General features: G+C 41.3%; 1 protein-coding gene across 1 annotated transcript in view; it reads left to right on the forward strand.

The window, feature by feature from the left end:
• ARMT1 (acidic residue methyltransferase 1) overlaps positions 1–15,931 on the forward strand; it is a 160,694-nt gene that overhangs the window by 118,589 nt on the left and 26,174 nt on the right. The window contains exon 10 of the mRNA XM_030809852.1: positions 9,584–9,784. Coding sequence (XP_030665712.1) covers positions 9,584–9,784 — 201 coding nt within the window. The remainder of the gene's footprint in view (positions 1–9,583; positions 9,785–15,931) is intronic.

Here is a 15,931-nt window from a genome sequence, read left to right on the forward strand (position 1 = left end):
AACTCAACTAACATGTCTTTATCGGGACACAACCTCACCATTAGTCGACGAGCATCTGTACTTCAATAGCTAATTTTTTTTTTTTTTTGCCATTTCATTTTATTACTTTCCACTTCTATATTTCCAAGTATTTTCTTAAAACTACTTTAATCCCTGAATGTGAAACAAGGCACATAATTATCAGCATGATGTATATGTTTATTTTCTAAAGCCAAATGATGTAAATTGGTTAAGCTGGGTATGCTTTCTCCCACTCCCCATAAAAATTAGAATGATTCAGTCTTTTTAGTGCCTTTGTCTGCCATTCCTACCCTGTAATTTTTTTCAATAGCTGCTCTCCCTATTTAAAAGCCTGAAATCAAGCATATAGCTGGTGTCTCGTGTGACTCATCTTCAAGTAAAATCAGGAGAAAATGGATTTCATATATTGTCTTAGAAATGTTTCTAAAGAATGGGAGCTTTACACATTGATGAATCTGTTTGTTGAGGAGGCTGCATGTCCCTGCCAGCTGCCATGGCTACGCACACAGTCAGTGGCTGAGTAATTCTGACGTGAAGGCTCAACTGCGGGTTCAGGCTCAGCTTGGCAGATTCTCCGCTTCAGGCTGGCTCCTGCTTCCCGAACGTTGCTTGTCTTGTTTACCCCTGTGCTATCCATTTTTCCCCTCCTGTGTTTGCAATTCTCAGTAGAATTCAGGACACCACCCACACTTTTACAGCACGGCATTTCTACTTGTTCCTTGCATATCTGCTTCTGGCAAGATTTAATCTTTTTAGAAGCTTTACTATATCTTAGAGCAAGGTTTTTCATCCTCAGAACTATTGGCATTTTGGACTGGATAATTTTTTGCTGTGGGGGCCTGTCCTGTGCATTGCAGGATTTTGAGCGGCGTCCTTGGCCTCTACCTGCTAGTAGCACTCCCCGTCCCAGTTTGTGACAACCACAGATGTCTTTAGAGACTGCCTAATGTTCACCGGGGGTCAAAATTGCCCCCAGTTGAAAACCACTGTCTTAGAGGAATGTTCTACTGCCAGGTTCCCACGAATTCTAAATGAGTATTTAGATGTTACTTAGCCTTGGAATTTCAGGACACCATAGCAGTTGTTTATGAAATAATGACTTCTTGCCCAATGACAGAAAGTTATGACATTTTCAGATTTTACTTTAGAATTTTGAGGCAATTTTGTTTTCTTTCTTCTTCATCTCTATCTGGACATTTTTCCTGTTCTGCTTTAGGTACACCGAAGGCTTTATTTCCTTCCTTGAGGTGTTTGCTGGTCCAGGGGCTCTGTGGGAGCTGTGGGGACCCCGCCTGATGCTATAAAGCAAGGGTCTCCAATCCTCGGGCTGCGCGCCCGCACCAGTGCATGGCCTAGTAGGAAACGGGCTGCACAGGCGGAGGGGAGTGGTGGGCGAGTGAGCATTGCTGCCTGAGTTCACTTCCTGTCGATCAGCAGTGGCATTAGATTCTCATAGGAACGTGAACCCTATTGTGAACTGTGCATGCGAGGGATCTAGGCTGCATGCATCTTATGAGAATCTAATGCCTGATGATCTGAGGTGGAACAGTTTCATTCTGACACAAAAATTGTCATCCACGAAACCAGTCTCTGGTGACAAAAAGGCTGGCGATCTCTGCTGTAAAGGACTGGAGATGTGCTCCACAGCCTCCTCCTCCCCATTCTGATCCCAGAGCCTGATTATCATTCTCCTGCTCTGTTCTTAACCCTGCCACCTACTAAAGTGAGCATCTTTCCAGAAGCACCAGCACACTTCCATTTGGGACACTTCATTGTCCAAAATTATGCTGCATGGTCGCTCCGGGCTACAGAGGCATCTGAGAGAGTGAACAGATGGAAGTTTCAGCGTTTCTAGCCTCTCCAGTTATATGAGTTTCCTGGGGCTGCCATGACAAAGTACCGCAACTAGGCGGCTTAAACAACAGAAAGTTCTTGCCTCACAGTTCTGGAGATGAGAAGTCTGGGATCAAGGTGTCAGTAGGGTTGGTTCCTTCTGAGGGCTGTGAGGGAGAATCTGTCCCATGTCTCACTCCTAGCTTCTGCTGGCCTCAGGCATTGCATTCTTCGTTGGAGGGATAGTGTTCTTCGTGTGTCTTCACATTGCCTTCCTCTATGCATGTCAGTCTTTGTGTCCAAATTTCCCCTCTTATAAGGACCCCAGTCATCTTGGATTAGGGTCCACCTTAGGGACCTCGTTTTAACTTCATCACCATTCTAAAGACCCGATTTCCAAAGAAAGTCACATTCTGAGGTACTGGGGGGCTTCAACATATCTTTTTTTGGGGGGACCTAATTTAACTCAAAACAAAAGTTGAGATGAACAGAGGAAGTAGGGTAGGGTTAGCCAGTCAACAGTGCTGGCCACACAAGCCAACAGGAGGGAGGGAGGACTTGGTCGACACTTTCTAGTACCTGGTAACTAACATATTCTCCAAGTGAAAATTATAGCTCGAATAATTGGAGAAGAGTTTATGTCTAAAAGGAACTGGACTTTAAGTGACCCAAATGGCTCTTTCATCAGTGTAGAACTTTTTGGCTTCTATTTGGTTTAATTTTAGGACAAAAATGTCTCTCTGGCGAAATCAACACATAGTTGTCCCTGGGGAGTGAATTAAATCTTTTAGGGCATTATGACTTTACTTCTAAAAACCATGCAGCTTATTCTTTAACTATATTGTGCTTTTTGTTTTTAAAAAAAGCACAAACAAAAAAATATCTTTTTTGTTTAAAGGTATGTATTCTTCACCCCTCACCCCCCACTGCCCACCTCTAGTGTTGAAATATCTGGTGCATTTTGTCCCATAGAATATCAGGTATATGTTAAGAAATGATCCTAAGAAAAAGAAAAGAAAAGAAAGCAAGGCTTATTTATTGTTTAGACATTTTGGTATGAAAAACACAAGTTTACGGTTTTGGTAGAGCACATATGTTCACTCAGGCACTGGCATTTGATGTTCCCAAGAATGAGTCAGTTTGGAATGTTAATTTATTTGAATTAATTTATCTAAATTTAGTTAGAAAAAAACTTGGTGGTGTCGTATGCACTGACACCGAAATAAGCTTCTGAAGCTACATTCTGCGATCTGATAGAGTGCAGGAGGGCTCTCAGCTGTTTTCTTCTCTCTGGACATGAGAATCTTGGCATGGCAGGTATCCCCTGCAAATTTCAGCGATCTATGTATTAGTGGTTTTAAAGTCGCACTTCGCTGAGTCTCAAGGGTCTGTAGAGCACTCTCAGGTCCAGATGGGGTGAAGATGCAAGAGGGACCTTCTTGCCTTTGATTCAAACACATTTGTCCCTTATTTGTTCTTCCTAGAAAGACTTCCAGTTGAGAGAAAGACTTTGCTGAAAATAGTTTGAAAAACATGGCATAGGACAATTCCTGGAGGCTTCTTTAGCTCTTCATGGCAACAGCATAGGATTGATGGAACCCGTACCCTGGAGCAGTAACCCTGATGACGGAAATGGACGCGATGTGTTGAACTTTAGTATGGTGTGAAACACTGTGGGGGTCAAATTATCTAAATCAGCTCATTGAGTGATCATAGCAAAGTCTACGAATTTCAGAGAGATCAGTTACTTGCTTCAGTTAACCTACTGGTAAGTGGTACAGGGGAAATTGAAACCAGGGCTATCTGACTCTAAAGTCCCCGTCCTGCACTCTGGTCTATGTCAGATGCTTACATCTTCCTTCAGGGTCAGTATCACTCCCTTAGTCTAACTTACTGCAGTTACTCTGGGTGTCAGCTTCAGAATGGAGACCATACTGATTGATGTCTACAGAAGGCTTGCTTTTTTCCAGTAAAGTCGGTGGTGTGCTGACTATAGCTAAGTGATCACACAGTTCTCCCTCTCTCTGCTTGAGGTTTATTGAATCAGTTTTCTCTTTGGTTTTGTTCTCTCCGCTGTGTCATTTGTGGTATAGGAGATGTTGAAGAGTCTTCAGGTAGAAATGCTCACTTCCTGTTTGCAGTCCAACATGAAACCACATCTCCTGATGTGCTGTACTTCTAATAATGCGAATCAGTCCCTTGGGAGGCAGCATCTTGTGGACAATTTTTTGTAGATTACATTATTTGTTATACCAAGATAAACACTGTTTCTCTTGCATTAAGATCAGATTTATCTGCTATATGAGTAAGGTATACTTACTAATATAACTATGAATGTATCAGTAGATATTTTTATTATTGGTAAGCAGGAAAGGTAGGAAATATGAAATGAGGTTTCTCAGAGCTTCCTGTTCTGAGATGACACTAAAAATTTCCTTGGTAAATGTAATTCCTTGGATGTGGCTCTGAATAGCTTACCATCAAATATCTAATTTCAAGCACACACACAGAAGTGTAGAATTAATTGAATTATAGGTCTGGAAGCTTGAGAGCCATGGAAGCACAGGATTGAAGAGTTTAGAGCTCAGGTAGTCTAACCTTCCTCATGTAGCACTTCAGTCTGCATTGCAACATTCTTAATTGGTATAAGCATACCTCAGAGACCACTGCAACAAAGCAAATGTCACAATAAAATGAGTCACACAATTTTTTTTTGGTTTCTCAGTGCATATGAAAGTTATGTTTATACTAGACTATGTAGTCTATTAAGTGTGTAATAACCCTATATCTAAAAAACTATATAGATACCTTAATGAAAAATACTTTATTGCTAAGAAGTGCTAACAATCATCTCAGCCTTCAGCAAGTCATAATCTTTTTGCTGGTGGAGGGTTTTGCTGTAATGTTGATGGTTACTGCTGATCAGAGTGGTGGTTCCTGAAGGTTGGGTGGCTGTGGCAATTTCTTAAAATAAGACAACAATGTAGTTGAAAACAACAATTGACTCTTTTTTTTCTCAAAAGATTTCTCTGTAGCATGTGAGCTATTTGATAGCGTTTTACCAACAGCAGAACTTCTTTCTAAATTGAGGTCAATCCTCTAAAACCTTGCTGCTTTTTTGTCAGCTAAGTTTATGTAATATTCTAAACACTTATTGTCATTTCAACAATGTTCAAGCATCTTCACTAGGAGTAAATTTCATCTCAATAATTTTCTTTGCTCATCCATGAGAAGCAACTCTTCATCCATTCAAGTTTGATCATGAGGTTACAGCAATTCAGTCACATCTTTAGGCTCCACTTCTAATTCTAGTTCTCTTGCTATTTCCACCACATCTGCAGTTACTTCCTCCACTGAAGTCCTGAACCCCTCAGAATCATCTCATAGATGACACCTATGATGTTAATATTTTGACCTCCTCTTATGACTTATGAATGTCCTTAATGGTATCAAGAGTAGTGAATCCTTTCCAGAAGGTTTTCAATTTACTTTGCCCAGATCCATCAGAGGAATCACTCTCTATGGCAGCTGTAGCCTTAGGAAGTATATTTCTTAGATAATAAGACTTTAAAGTCAGAATTACTCCTTGATCCATGGGCTGCAGAATGAATGCTGTGTTAGTAGGCATGAAGACAACATTCCTCTCTTTGTACATCTCCATCAGAGTTCATGGGTGACCAGGTATGTTGTCAATGAGCAGTAATATTTTGAAAGGAATCTTTTACTGAGCCGTAGGTCTCAACTGTGGGCTTGAAATATTCAGTAAAACATGATGTGAATAGACGTGCTGTCATCCAGCTTTGCTGTTCCATTTCTAGAGCACAGTCAGAATAGATTTAGCATATTTCTTAAGGGGCCTAGAGTCTTCAGAATGGTAAATGAGCACTGGCCTCAACTTCAAGTCACCAGCTGCATTAACCTCTAACAAGAGAGTCAGCCTGTTCTTTGAAGCTTTGAAGGCGGGCATTGACTTCTCCTCTTTAGCTATGAAAGTCCTAGATGACAACCTCTTCCCATAGAAGGCTGTTTTGCCTACATTGAAAGTCTGTTGTTTGGTGTCGCCACCTTCATCAATGATCTTAGCTAGATCTTGTGGATAACTTGCCTCAGCTTCTACATCAGCATTTACTGCTTTATCTTGTACTTTTATGTTATGGAGATGGCTTCTTTCCTTAACTCTCATGAATCAACCTCTACTAGTTTCAAACTTTTCTTCTGCAGCTTCCTCATCTCTCTTAGGCTTCATAGACTTAAGGAGAGTTAGGGCCTTGCTCTGGATTAGGCTTTGGCTTAAGGGAATGTTATGGCTGGTTTGATGTCTATTCAGACCACTCAAACTTTCTCCGTTATCAGCAATAAGGCTGTTTTTTTCTTATCATTTGTGTGTGTCTTAGTCCATTTGTGTTGCCATAAAAGAATACCTTAGGCTGAGTAATTTATGAAGAAAAGAGGTTTATTTGGCTCCTGGTTCTGCAGGCTATACAAGAAGCACAGTGCCATCTACTTCTGGCAATGAACCTCAAGAAACTTTCACTCATGGCAGAAGATGAAGGGGAGCAGGCATCACATGGCCAGAGAGAAAGAAAGGGAGAGAGAGGAGGAGGTGCCAGGCTCTTTTCAACAACCAGATCTCATGGGCACTAAGAGTGAGCAGTCACTCAATTCTGCGAGAATGACACCAAGTCATTCATGAAGGATCTGCTCCCATGAACCAAACATCTCCTACTAGGCCCACCTCCAACTGTGAGGATCAAATTTTAACATGCAATTTAGAGAGGACAAATATCCACACTGTATCAGTGTGTTTACTGGAGTAGCACTTTTTTTTTTTTTTTTTTTTTTTTTGAGACAGAGTCTTGCTGTGTCACCCAGGCTGGAGTGCAATGGTGCAATCTCGGCTCACTGCAACCTCTGCCTCCCAGGTTCAAGTGATTCTCCTATCTCAGCCTCCTGAGTAGCTGGGACTACAGGTGCCAGCCACCATGCCCAGCTAGTTTTTGTATTTTTAGTAGAGATGGGGTTTCACCATATTGGTCAGCCTGGTCTTGAACTCCTGACCTCAGGTGATCCACCCACCTTGGCCTCCCAAAGTGCTGGGATTACAGGTGTGAACCACTGTGCCTGGCCTGGAGTAGCACTTTTAATTTCTTTCAAGAATGCTTCCTTTCTATTTCCAACTTGGCTAATTGAAGTAAGAGGCCCAATTTTTGGCCGATCTCAGATTTCAACATGCCTTTCTTACTAAGCTTAGTCATTTCTAGCTTTTGAGTTAAAATGAGAGAAGTGCGACTCTTCCTTTTTTTTTTTTTTTTTTTTGAGACGGAGTCTCATTCTGTCACCCAGGCTGGAGTGCAGTGGCGCGATGTTGGCTCACTACAACCTCTGCCTCCCAGGTTCAAGTGATTCTCCTGCCTCAGCCTTCCAAGTAGCTGGGACTACAGGCGTGAGCCACTACATCCAGCTAATTTTTGTATTTTCAGTAGAGATGGGGTTTCGCCATGTTGGCCAGGCTGGTCTTGAACTCCTGACTTCAGGTGATCCACCCACTTTGGCCTCCCAAAGTGCTGGGATTACAGGCGTGAGCCACTATGCCCAGCCTGACTCTTCCTTTCACTTGAAAACTTAGAGGCCATTGTAAGGTTATTAACTGGCTTAATGTGAATATTGTTGTGTCTCAGGAAATAGGGAGGCCCAAGGAGAGGAAGAGAGATGTGGGGTCAGCCAGTTAGTGGAAAAGTCAGAACGTACACATTTATCATTTAAGTTCACTGACTTATATGGGAGTGGTTTGTGGCACCCCAAACACTGCAATAGTAACATCAAAGATCTCTGATCACAGATCACCATAACAGATATCATAGTAATGAAAACGTTTGAAATATTGCTAGTATTGCCGAAATGTGACACAGGGACACAAAGTGAGCTTGTGCTGTCGGAAAAATGACGCTGATAGACTTGCTTAATGCAGGGTTGCCACAAACCTTCAATTTGTAAAAAACTAAAATATCTGCGAAGAGCAATAAAGTAAGTGCAATAAAGTGAGATGTGCCTGTAGTTGCCAATTTCCGGCCATCTTCGGTGACTGGGAATCCACTCCCTACTGGACAGTGTCTTTATACAGCTGTAATCATTGTAAAGTTTTCCCTTTCTTCTTTATTTTAATTATTTATTATTTTTAATTTTTTTTCTCAGACCTCATAGGGAAGACTTTTACCTTTCTTATAAAGGAATGCTTAAGTGAATGATGACGCATTCTCTTGATGAATTCTTAATGCAGCCATTAAAATGTTAATTAAGAATTTCAAATGGCATGAGAATGATTAGGTAAAAACAAAGACACAAAATTGCATGCATAATATTTCAACTGTATTTTAACAATACACAAAAAAAATTATTTAAAAATGTTAATAGTTTTTACCTCTGGGTGGTGGGATCACAGGGGATTATTTTTTGCTTGTTTATACTTTTTGTGGTTAAAGGAAATTTTATGGGGATATCTTACTTTATAATTATAGGAACTGGGGAAAATGTTTTCCTTTCATAAATATGGAATTTCTTTGATTTATACCTATTGGTTCTCAATATAGGCTCCGAGGGTAACTCAGAACAAATCCTTTTGTTCTCCCATATAATAGCCTTTCAAAAAGTTTAAAGGCAGATTACGTGTTTAAGCATGGCTCTTTATAGATAGGCAAATAGAAATTGTTTTCTTTTTAAAAATTTAGACAGTAAAATCTGAAACAGTCAGGATGTTTCCATTTCTGTGAGAATGGTACTGTACTGTTATGTAAATACTATGTTTTCCCTCTTCTCTTCCAAAATAAACCATCAAAAGAAAACAAATTTATCACCCTGGACTTGGTGGTTTTATTGAATTCCACATTTTACGAAACTGGATTTAGTAAAATCAGTTTGAGTTTTCTGAGATTGTCCCTGAGGTCCTTGGTAAACTTGCACTCTTGGTTTAAGGGAATGATCAGGACAAAAAGAGGAACTCCTGGGAAGGATGGGAGCATTGGGCAAATCAGGTGGGTTGAGGAGAGCCTGGAGGGACTTTAACATGGGACAGTACTCAGATCTCCCTGCTCTCTTGTACATCGACACTGACCCTATTTAGAGTCACCATATTAAAGAGATGTTGACCTCTCCAAAGCAAAAATGGTATTACTCTATAACTATGTAGTGTAGAGTCAGCATCCCTGGAGTTTAGGGCATAGGTAACCAATCTTCAATAGAAAGCTGAAAAAAGTTTGAAAAAGCATATATCTGTGCATGAATTCCCTGTAATACCTCGATGTTACCTACCAAGATTAACTCACTGTCTAATCTTAAGTCAACTCAAAATGGTGAAAGAATTTTTCTGGGGAATGACTCTTTGTAGATTTTTACCGTACTTTTTGTCTTAATTCTTTTTCCTACTAAACTCTGAAACTCTTAGCAATAGTTTTGGGGTAAGTAAATGTTATCCATAAATTTTTATCGATTAACCTGTTAAAAGAATTATATAAAAATTAAAAATACCAATCGAAACATTTAATTCAATAATGAATGTAGACTATTTCAAACAGAGGCAAATACAGCTATCAATTACATATTTTAAATGGGATTTTTACAAATAATCTGGAAGTTGGTATCATAAACAGTTATGCTGCTTAGGCAGAGCAGTAGATGTGAACACTTCCTTGCATCCAAAACAAGGCTTATTCTTGATCTGTTTCTTTGTTTACAGATGGTCTCCCAGCTTGAAGCCCAAATATCTGAGCTTGTTGAACAGTTGGGAAAGGAGTCTGGGTTTCACCAGAAAGCTCTCCAGAGGGCCCAGAAAGCAGAGAATATGTTGGAGACTCTTCAGGGTCAGCTGACACACCTGGAGGCAGAGCTGGTTTCTGGAGGTGTTTTGCGAGACAACTTGAATTTTGAGAAACAAAAAGTAATGACCTGAGGGCATGACCATGAGTGGAAGCATCTGTTGTAGTACAAAATTTTACCTGAAAATATTCTGAATTTTACAGTATTTAGTTTGGTTAATTTTACAGTATTTAGTTTGGTTAAGTCCTGGACTTAATTGGTTAAGTCAATTTCAAGGAACAGTGGGTTTGGAGCTTCCTTGATTCAAATTAATTTAATTAAGCTCAACAAGTATTTATTGAATGCCTATCATATATGAGGTCCTAAAGGTTTGGCAAGCTAAAATATGAATAATACACAGTTCCTGATCTTAAAGGGCTCATAATTCAACAGGGGAGGCAGATACTTAGATAATTTGCTATACTATAAGTTTATACATGTTGTATGGAATTAATAAAGTGCTGTAGGAGCTTCTAGATAAAGGAAAGATTTTATAGGAGAGGAGATAATTAAGTTCATTTTTGAAAGATAAGTCGGATTACAGTGGACAGAGGAGACAGATACTATAGGGGAAACAGTTTGAACAAAGGCATGAAATCTGGCAAGCGCATAGTATATTAAGAGAATGCAAAATGGTGAATCCTACATGGCTGGAACATGTTATTTATTCTTGGTGGATCTGTGGCAAGAGAAAAGACTGGAATGGCTTAGACTATGAAGATGGAGTGTTCTTTACTCTGTAGAATATGAAGTGTGGTAAGTGTGAGCATTGCAGTATTTTATTTCATTTTATGTTTATTTTTATTATTTTTATTTTTTTGAGATGGAGTCTCGCTCTGTCACCCAGGCTGGAGTGCAGTGGCGTGATCTCGGCTCACTGCAACCTCCACCTCCTGGGTTCACGCCATTCTCCTGCCTCAGCCTCCCGAGTAGCTGGGATTACAGGCGCCCACCACCACGCCTGGCTAATTTCTTGTATTTTTAGTAGAGATGGGGTTTCACCGTGTTAGTCAGGACGGTCTCAATCTCCTGATCTCGTGATCTGCCCGCCTCGGCCTCCCAAAGTGCTGGGATTACAGGTGTGAGCCACCGCGCCCGGCCACATTGCAGTATTTTAGAAAGATAGTGTGATGTCCCAGTGGAGCTGAGATTGTGGCATGCAGAGTCTCAGAAACAATGGCGCTGATCACCCAGTGGGAGAGGAGAGTTAAACGGGAAGAGAAGGGGCCTGCACTGAGGATTCAAACCGGGGGAGATTGTCAGTGATCTTAGAGAGGCAGTTTTGGTGGAGTGGTGGAGAGCAGAAGCCAGTTTGCTTTGTGCTGAGGGGAGACTTGAGAGGAAGGGGAGCAACCTCCTAGTAGACCAGTGTGAAGTCTGGTGACCAAAGAGAAGAGAGGCATGAGGCAGTGGCTGTGAAAAACAAGATCAAAGAGAGGTTTTGCTGGACAGCATGGGGAGGAAAAGTGTGGACTGAAAGAGTCCGTAGGAGGGAGCGTGGGAAGGGAAAGGGAGGCACACAGGCTCAACAGCCTCGATGCAGAATTTGGCATGAAAAATACTCTAAAGTTGAAACATCTACACTCAAGTAACATATTCCTTTTCATTCTTCTGTACTTAAAACATTGAGGAATCATCATGCCTGCATTGAGGTTGGATATGCAAAGATGTGCCAAAGGTGTCTGTGGAAAATCAAGTCTAGCAGATGAGACAGGGAGATCGGGGCATAATAGTACAATAGTGCAATTAGTGCACTTGGTGCAATAGTACAATAGTGCAATAGTGCAATTAGTGCAAATAGTACAATTAGTGCCATGATGGAGACAGGTATAAAATTTGACAGAAACCTGGAAAAAGAAGCAATGAATTTTTCTGTGCGGTAAGTGAGCCATCTTCACAGAAGAGGGGAGCATTAAAGAATGAGTAGGAATTTGTCAGGCATAAGAGGTGGGAAGAAATTTGAAGCAGAAAGAACAGCAGGAACAAAGAAGAAATGGAGGTGTGAAAAGATGGCTCGGGAAATGAATGAGGTGCAGGGAGCCTGGGACATGATACTTGGTGAAACCAAAGGTGTGAGATGGCACTGGAGGCAGGCGTAGGAATCATCGGGATAGGTCAGTCTAATGACTCAGGCTTCACTGCATAGGTAATGGGAAGCCGGAGAAGGTTTCTGAGTAAAAGAAAGATTTCCCTCAAGTCAGACTGGTTTAGAGGGTAGCAGGGGTGTCCAACCTTTTGGCTTTCCTGGGCCACATTGGAAGAAGAAGAATTGTCTTGGGCCACACGTAAAATACACCAACAGTAGTGATAGCTGATAAGCTAAAACAAACAAACAAACAAACAACACACACACACACACACACACACAAAACAAACAAAAAACAACCATGCATAATTTTTGAGATATCTGCCACCACAGATAAGCAAAAAAGTGCTTGCATTCCAAGGGTTGGACACAGCTGAGGGAAGGTAGGGAGCCCAGTCAGTGGCTCCCTGACTGGTCCAGTTAGATAGTCCAGTTCAAACTAGTCCAGTTCAGAAGATAATAAAGATCTGAACCATGTAGTGGTTTTGTAAATGGAAATAGGGGATAGATTGGAGAAGTCTGGGAGAGTGAAGGGAGCTTTTTCTATTAGATATCTGTAAAGGTGTGATGGTGGAAAATTTGATTTTGTAAAGAAATATTGGCTGGGTTTGGTGGTTCACACCTATAATCCCAGCACTTTGGGATGTTGAGGCAGGTGGATCACTTGATCTCTGGAGTTCAAGACCAGCCTGGGCAACATGGCGAAACCCCATCTCTACAAAAAACACAAAAATTAGCTGGGCATGGTAGCACGCACTTGTGGTCCCAGCTACCTGGGAGGCTGAGATGGGAGGATAGCTTGAGCCCGGGAGGTGGAGGTTGCAGTGAGCTGAGATCACACCACTTCAGCCTAGGTGACAGAGTGAGACTGTGTCTCAAAAACAACAACAACAACAACAACAACAACAAAAGGCTGAACATGATGGCTCATGCCTATAATCTCAGCACTTTAGGAGGCTGAGGCGGGTGGATCACTTGAGGTCAGAAGTTCAAGAACGGCCTGGCCAACATGGTGAAACTCCATCTCTACTAAAAATACAAAAAATTAGCCAGGTGTGGTGGTGTGTGCCTGTAATCCCAGCTACCCAGGAAGCTGAGGTGGGAGAATCGCTTGAATTTGAGAGGCAGAGGTTGCAGTGAGCCAAGATTGCGCCATTGTACTCCAGCCTGGGTGACAGAGACTCCCTCTCAAAACAAACAAACAAACAAACACAATAAAACAATCACAACCAAACAAAATGAAATATTGCACCTGAGTATGGTAATGTAAATTGGAAGCCATCTAACTGCCTGCTGGACAGCTTCACCTGCATGGTCCGTGAACACCAAAATACATTCAAAACTGAAATGACATCTGCTCAAATTTGTCCCTCTCCTGCTTCAGTCATGGTGGTAATCTGCCTCCATTTGCCCAAGCCATCTTCAACACTTCCCTCTTTTTAATCAATTCCTAAGCACTGTAAATCCTGTCTCCTTACTAGATATCCAATGCCTCCCCCATCTCTATATCCAGCAGCTGTGCTTTGGCTCTGAGAATTGTGCTCATTAACACGGACTAGGGCAACAACCTACTAACTGAGCTCCCTGCATTGTTCTTTATGCCTCAGATTTACTCTCTTCATTGCTGCCAGGGAGGTCTTCATGAAAGGTATGCCTAATCTTATCTTTCTTTATCTTCGAACTGGTCAGTGGTTCTCTGGGGCCCCCAGGATCAGGTACAGATTCCTTCTTTTTCCATGGCCTCACATTCTGTGAGCTGGCCGGGTGGCCTCTCCATCTTCCCCCTCCCCTGCAATTTTTCCTGCCAGCAGGGGCAAACTCAGAAGCCTTCTGGGAGCGGCAGGACCCTGGTGGGGTCTGCAGTGATTACGGGGCCTAAAGACATCCATGCAGATTTGTAGCAGCACTCCTCTGGCGTCCTCCGGCTGCCTCCCACATTCCCCATAGCCATCTTCAGCGAGAGAATGTTCTCCTCACCTCCTTCACCTGGCAACAGCAATCTCTTCGAGATTCAGCTCAAATACCACTTCCTCTGGCAGTCTTCCCTAAGAGACTTACCTATCTTTCCTTATGCTCTCCAAGCAACATGCATCTGCCTCTCTCATGGTACTTTTTACCGTTATTGGATTGTTTTTAAATTTTTTCTTCTCCAAATATACCAAGCTTCTTGAGGCCAGAAAAAATTATTTTTTCCTGTGTTTCTCCAGGGCCTAGAGAGTCAATAAATATTATTTGAATTATAGAAGAAATATATTAAAGGCAAGAATTTCAGGTGGATTTGTATTTCTTCCCTTCCCTTACTGTAAATGAATCATTAATTTTAATTGGGATTATGTCCAAATAACTCTCAGTTATGAAAGCAAATTATGTAAGCTAATTCTGTCCATGGTGAATTTTCCGTCGCTAATTGCATATGAAATGCACGTTCTGGTAAGGATGGATAGTACCATGTAAATTGAAAAGCAAAGTTGCACAGAGTTTAAATGCTAAATGCAGGTAATCTAGGCAGACTCAGACAGTAGAATGCACAGTTTCTTATTTATGCTGAACTGTGATTCAAATGAACAATATATACAGTAATCCTTCATTTCTATGAAGTTAAAAGTTTCTAGTAACCTTAATCTTTTGAAATATAGACAAAATCCTTGAGATAGAAACTTTCTCTATGGGGTCTTGGCTTGGTCTTGTCTTAATCTCTTTTTGCCTGTTGTAGTCCTGGCCTACTAAATGGATGGGTCATATGTAGAAATAGAAAGAAAGAGGGTTTCATACTGTCATGTAAAAGGTACTTTTCTATTTTATGTAAAATACAAGCAATAGCAGTTAGGTCACTTTCATAGACACAGGTTAAAAATGAAAAATTCCAGATAGCTGATACAGCATTAAAAAGTAATAACCTGAGGATGTAGAGACAAAAGCAGTTTATGGTATTGTAGCACAATGCAATAAGTGATATTTGCAATGACTGTGACTTATAAAGAGGAGATAAAATTGTATTCATATGTCTGCTATTTGCCAAAATTGGAAAATATACATTTATAAATAATTTCATCCTGATAATTAAAACATAGCTAGTTCTGGGCTTTAAGCTGGTATGCTTCAGTTGGCAGGAAATTGTACCTATTTAAACATTTAATTGCTTGAAAATGCCAGATGGATAAATTATTGCAATCAGAAGAAAATATCAAAGGTAAAACCCAAATCATAAAATGATGATATAGAAAGCTCATTGATTGATTTATTCATCCAGCAAGCACTTAGTAAGCATTGTCCTATGTGTGGACTTGACAGATAAACCACAGAAATCAAGTAGAGGAAAACCTTTAAATAGCTTTCTAACCGTAGACTGCTAAAATATGAACCTTGACTTCCTTCATACAGCTCTGCTTTAGGGAGGAGGTGTTCATTTAACTTGGATGCATTAAACAATTTTTTTTTTTTTTTTGAGATGGAATCTTGCTCTGTCGCCCAGGCTGGAGTGCAGTGGCGCAATCTCGGCTCACTGTAAGCTCTGCCTCCTGGGTTCACAACATTCTCCCGCCTCAGCCTCCCGAGCAGCTGGGACTACAGGCGCCCGCCACCACGCCCAGCTAATTTTTTTGTATTTTTAGTAGAGACGGGGTTTCGCTGTGTTAGCCAGGATGGTCTCGATCTCCTGACCTCGTGATCTGCCCTCCTTGGCCTCCCAAAGTGCTGGGATTACAGGCATGAGCCACTGCACCTGGCCCTGCATTAAACAATTTTAAAGACATTTTCTAAAACATCTTAATTAATAAAAACGACCCTGAAATGTTCAAAATTTTGTTTGTATGGTGAGCTTTGAGTTTGGAGTGCTCTGTGGAGCCTAAGAAGAGTAAAGTGGCAACTGGCTAAGTTGCCAGTGACCACCTTTGAGGCCAGGGCCCAGTTAGGTGGGAAAAATTCCCAAGGAAGGTGCATGGGTGGGTGTGTTAGTCCATTTTCACACTGCTGATAAAGACATAGGCTGGGCATGGTGGCTCATGCCTGTAATCCTAGCACTTTGGGAGGCCAAGACGGGTGGATCACCTGAGGTCAGGAGTTTGAGACCAGCCTGGCCAACATGGTGAAACCCCATCTCTACTAAAAATACAAAAAAATTAGCCAGGCATGGTGGTGCATGCC

This window comes from Nomascus leucogenys, chromosome 3, assembly GCF_006542625.1.
Source record: "Nomascus leucogenys isolate Asia chromosome 3, Asia_NLE_v1, whole genome shotgun sequence".
NCBI classification, from domain to species: Eukaryota; Metazoa; Chordata; class Mammalia; order Primates; family Hylobatidae; genus Nomascus; species Nomascus leucogenys.